Consider the following 5,942-nt stretch of genomic DNA (forward strand, 5'->3'; position numbering starts at 1 on the left):
ATATATATATTTATTAAACTAAAATTTGACATCTATATACCATATAATTTTTCGGCAAAGAGATAGAAAGCACTTGGGAGATATCCAAAAAAATTGGCAAAGACCTAAAGCTTTTTGCTCTCTCTTCTCTTTTTTAATTTTTTAATGTTTTTTTAATATAAACTATTATACTCAATTCGCTTATAAACGGGTGCAATGACGCATATTTCCGACCAACAATATTAATATTACATAAGTTCGATCAATAGTTAAATGTGTTTAAAATATTATGTTTTAATGCGTTTAAGATTTAGTTGATGAACTATTAAGTATAAGGATCCAACTTATAAACAAAGTGTACAGAAATCTCTCAAATCATTCCGCTTTTATTTTTATTTTTATTTTTTGATAATCGCATTAAAATCCAACAAAATCTCACATACCACTCCACCTTAATTTAAACTAATCTGATTTTAGTTCAACCCATTTATGTGATACCCAAAAATGACCTTCAATTAGTGTCCGGACATAGCGGCATCATCAATTGAAAAAAGTACTCCTACCATTTTATGATGCCAACTCATTCACGTTTACGCAAATGTGAATTTACAAACTACTTTTTACCTAATTTCTTGGAAAACAATTCGGGGAAGACCTTTTCTACCTAAGAGAGTGTATTACATAAGTATCATTTTAATTATAAAACAATTTCAAAATACTAGTCGATTTAGAAATTTAAAACAAAAAATAGCAGTAATTGTTTTAAATCATATTCTTGAATTAAAGAATTGTCTTTCTTAATAGTGCTCAATTCTATATATATATAACTTACTAAGTACTACTACTTTTTACTTTCTATGTTCATTTTTCTTGACTCATGTTAACTATATAAATTGATTTTATTAATAATGCTTTAAAATTTTAAATTTAATACAATTAAATTATGTTGTTATTTAATAATAAAGGTGGTATGAAAAAATCATAACAAAATTATCTTAATTTGTAAAAAGGACAAAAAAATTATTCTTCCAATTTATGTGATATATGTCATTTTTCGATAGTCAAACAATTTAAGTTTGACTAAGAATTCACTTATGTAATCTTCAATTTTTTAAAAATGAAATTTATATATTTGTAAACTACATAAAAAGTATTATAAGTCACAATAATTGACAATTCAAAATATTTAAAAGATATATGAAAAACTTACCGTCAAAAATAGACTTATTTGAATTTTTAAATTTGAAATTTGTCACATAAATTGAGACAAAAGAAGAAATATAAAACCAATGTAAAATGAATGAGAACCTATTTCTTTCTATTTTTTTTTTAAATAGACATGAAATAAGCTAAAAAAAATATTTGGAAAAGTGGGAGTAATAAACTAGAAAGACCAACATAGATTATGGTGTAATGACACCGAATGCAAGTGTGAAATCATAAAATAAAATAAAAACGAGGAAGACGTTAATTAGATCATGCATATTTCTTTTTTTTCTTTTTTTTTTTGTTCTTTGTACACATGCCCACTAAAACGAGAGCTATTTATATATTTTAAATATATTACGCACTTTGTGTGATCGAAAGGCACCTTCCGTCAACCTCTTCTCCATTAATTATTCATCGTGATTCTACACAAAGACAGAGAGAAAACCAAAACCCAATCACCGGCCTCCGAATGCTTATTCTACAAGTTTTGATGACTCATGAATAAGCCCAATCGTTGATAAAGAGACTTTCTTCTTCTTTTTTATCTACATGTAGACATAGGTTATGTCTACATGCAGAGACATTATGGAAGAACAAACCCCGATTTTGATTTTGAATTTGAATAGAATCAAGGGAGGAGGAGGAGGAATAAGGAGACCGTTATGGGTATCTGTGCTGATTCTGTTCACTGTAATTGCTCTGTTTAGTCTACATATCAATAGAGAATATTCAATTTTCTCGATCCCTTTGGATTTCATTTCGGGTCGGGTAGGAGTAGTATCGGGTTATCAACAGAAGAGCTGCTCTGATTTCTTCAAACAGGTACCAGCGAGGAAGGTGGTGAAATCGATCAGGGATTTCGGTGGAATTGGGGATGGAAAAACCTCAAATACAAAGGCGTTTCAACGGGCCATGGAGTTTATGGTCCGTTTCACGGAGAGTGGTGGGTCCCAGCTTGTTGTTCCTAAAGGTCGATGGCTTACTGGTAGTTTCAATCTCACTAGCAATTTCACGCTCTTCCTCGAATATGGCGCTGTTATCCTCGGTTCTCAGGTGATCCATTACCTTCATAATTTATTTTAATTTTAAATTGGGCATAGCCACATAGGTAAAGGAGAAACGGTGTAAGAGAAAGATCGTTTAGCCGATCATCTAAGCTACTAAGATTTTGAGTTTCGTAATATCTCATTTTTGGTGTATAGTTTTTTGAAACCTACCTACAATTTATTACTGTATTAAATAAAGTGTATGAGTAAACGGCAATCAAAGAAGATTTTTAAGTCATACTTCTGTGTACCCATTTATGTGAAGATGTTTGAGTTTCAAAGAACGTAATTTTGAACATGAATTCGGGCATAGGGTTGACATAAATTTAAACCATATACAGTAGATTAATCAAAATTTTAAAATAAAATTTAAATATCGAAAACCACACGAAAAATAGTACAAGTGTATATAACATATTTTAATTGGAATAGAAGATGGTGCTATGGTGGGGTGAGAAAGGTGGACCAGACCCTCACAAGGAAGAAAATTTGAGTTCTTTGTATAGCTAATTATATTGGGATTCACATGGAAACTATGTGGTCACACGTGAATTTAATAGATGTTTGTCAATGTCTGTGTATTTGGTACTTTCGATAAAGTCAATAAAGGCTAAGTGTTGATTTTACAATTTCCCTCCCGTGAATCTGATTCCAAGTTCTGGCCTAGATCTAATTGGAGTATTATTTTATCCCCAGATGACTAATGGCTTCTCTTCCTTTGTTTACTTTGTCTCACATAGCATTCCACTAACAAAAATGTTTTAAGAGGAAAAGAGTATGATTTTGTTGTTCTATAAGAAACAAAAAGTGATTTTAATCGGCAATTCGCAAGACTTGAATGACCATTTAGGAAATTAACTTTGTTATCTTGTAAAATTATTATTTCACAGAAAATGTGAATTTTTCTTGTGTTGTTAAAAGGATCCAAATGAATGGCCGATAATCGACGCTCTGCCTTCATATGGAAGAGGGAGAGAAAGACTGGGAGCGAGACATATTAGCCTTATTCATGGAAATGGTCTCACCAATGTTGTAATTACAGGTACTTTCTGCACCCATGTGTTAACAAGTCATTATTGTTCTTTGCCAAGTAAGTCACAACTGAGTAGTCGCACTTGAGCTTAAAAAATATTCCGTAATGATAATATGTATTGATTAAAAGCACCTAGGTGCTGCTACTGATTTGTTTAATGTTGGAGACTGGAGTCATCATGATAGTTGTCCGGCTGTCCCCCACCAGAAACATGGCATTATGAAGACTTACTGTATTAAATTAATGAAAAAGGGTTGGATTTGCCCTTTTGTTCTTAAAAAAAGTCGTTGGTTATACTTCTTGATATATTTTCCGTAACTGTCCAATTTTGAGCACATATTTGCTTAATATGTTAATGAGAATGTATTACTATCTAGGGAGTATATAACTATATATTATTTACTTTTTAATGTAAGAACTGAAATTTTTGTTTAATATGTTATTTTTTGAGTTCTTGGTTATGGTTATTTATCTTTGCAAATTAATATTTATTTTTGTACTAAATTGCGCTTCAGTTAGAAAAAATGTGTACTTCACTTTACTCTTCTTGCTTCAATAAAGCGAGCCCTCGTTGCTTTTTCCACTTCTCGTTTTCCAAAACATTGGGCCCAACTTTGGGCCCCAAAATGCACATCCTTTTGGACTTCAATTTGGGCCTTCAAATAGTGTAAGATTTTGCCAACAAATCTTCATTATGCTTGAGATCTTCTTCCACCCTATGATATTTTTTAGATGCCAATTGAGCTTGTCTTGAATTTCCTCAGTATTCAATGAAGTTAACCTTCTTGGATGATATCAGGGACCTAGATCATAGCAAAAGGTTAAATTGTATTCTAGTGCTGAAGGTTCTTCTTGAATATGATGTATGTAAGGTCTAATACACCAAAGTCCGAGTTGACAAAATCTGTTTGCATTTTGATTTGAAAGAACGATTACAGAATGTTGAATGTAACTCTAGTTCCTACTGTGTTGTTACATTGACATGTGATTAGTTGATAGACCAAGTCAGCTGATAAACTAAAAAAAAAAGTAGAAGCCAAGATGATTATTATTCACTTCTAATGAGGAGCATTTCTTTAATCAAGAATCTCTTGATGGATGTCAACTGTTAAAGCTGGCTAGTACCTGTCAGTAACTCTAGCTCCACTTGAAGCAACAGCAAATTCAGAGTATGTTGAAACTTCTTTGTAAGATTAACAATAACAACAGCAACTAGGTATTGGCTGTTCAACTGATCCGTGATCTTTGTTAACAGTAAGAACATGGAGAAAGCATTCAGATTTTGTTTAAAGTGTTCCCTAAATCCCTCCCCTCCCCTCATTCCCTGTGTTAGAATTGCTGACATGCGACTTCAAAACTTTAAAAATTTCTTTGACCAGAATTCTAAAGATTGTGTAGTAATAGCATACTCAAATTTGCAGATAAGCAGTGTGTTATAAGGTCCTTTTCTGGATAATTTTGATTGAGCAAAACAGTTTAGTAAATGGTGCATAGATTAAACATCTCAACACAAAGAGTAGTTTCCTCTTACCCCTTGTGTTTGTCTAAAATATTTATCTAAAGATTTTTGTAAGGGATAATCTTGATTCAAGAATCAATCTAATTTTCAAATAGAGAATTTTATTAGAGAATGGTTTCTTTTAATTATTTCTTGCATGAGGGATTTGTATACACACTTGCAAACAATGACGTCTATACTACTACAAATATTTAATTCTAAGTACTACTGCCTCATAAATAATGGTAACTACGCTTCTTGACAACTTCCCCCTTACCATAATCCATGAACATGCTCAAAGTATATTAGAAGTAAGAATTCAATAGACACAAACTTTACCCAAATGGATTCTGACGAGAATGATATTTTTATGCTTTTGTAGTTACGTTTTATCTCAGTGATCACTCTTTTATTCTCTCTTTCCATAAATATATATCATTAATACTTCCCCGCTCGCTATTTCCCCTCTTTCCTTTCGAATGAGAATGGAACTTTGCTGTGACTTTTTCTGTGCCTGTGCATCTGATCAATGTTTCCTGCTTAATTTCAGGGGAAAATGGGACTGTAGATGGTCAGGGAAAGATGTGGTGGGATCTTTGGTGGAATAGAACCCTGGTACACACCAGAGGCCACCTTGTTGAACTGATTAACTCTCAGAACATCCTGATCCAAAATCTTACACTCATGAACTCCCCATTTTGGACAATTCATCCCATCTATTGCAGGTTCTTGCTCTCTTGATAAACTGCTCTATCTATTTTTGCATGGTACTTATGAATGGAGTACTAATTACTTTGGCTCGAGGAAATTGCTCTTCATTGCTGCACAGTATTTTTTTGAAAAGTTGATATCCATATTCAATTAATCAATCAAACAACCATACATATAATGTTATAGCAGCACAAACAGAAGAGGGGAATCTTGTGTTCCAATAGAAGCAGAAGTGATGTGGTTTTGCTCAAAGAACAACTGAGTTGGTGATATTGGTTACTAGTTACTACCGTTAAATGTGTTGGAACCAATCCTCATTGTTTTTCACAAGAACCAACTAATAGATTAAAAGGATTCGATGTTGCCAAAGTAGTCTTTTTCCTGCTTGTGTAGACTGTTGAGGTGAGGACAAGGCAAAATCTTAAGATGCAGGAGTTTAATCAGGAATTTTTTGTTAAATAAACAT

The 5,942-nt window shown here is 32.4% G+C and overlaps 1 protein-coding gene across 1 annotated transcript; it reads left to right on the forward strand.

Moving 5' to 3' along the window:
- Positions 1-1,584: 1,584 nt before the first annotated feature.
- On the forward strand, positions 1,585-5,650 carry LOC125850691 (probable polygalacturonase). The gene is made up of 3 exons (XM_049530544.1): positions 1,585-2,241; positions 3,156-3,276; positions 5,316-5,650. The coding sequence occupies exons 1-3, from the start codon at positions 1,753-1,755 to the stop codon at positions 5,504-5,506; spliced, it is 801 nt and encodes a 266-aa protein (XP_049386501.1). The 5' UTR covers positions 1,585-1,752; the 3' UTR covers positions 5,507-5,650.
- The last annotated feature ends 292 nt before the right edge of the window (positions 5,651-5,942 follow it).

This window comes from Solanum stenotomum, unplaced genomic scaffold, assembly GCF_019186545.1.
Source record: "Solanum stenotomum isolate F172 unplaced genomic scaffold, ASM1918654v1 scaffold18587, whole genome shotgun sequence".
NCBI classification, from domain to species: domain Eukaryota; kingdom Viridiplantae; phylum Streptophyta; class Magnoliopsida; order Solanales; family Solanaceae; genus Solanum; species Solanum stenotomum.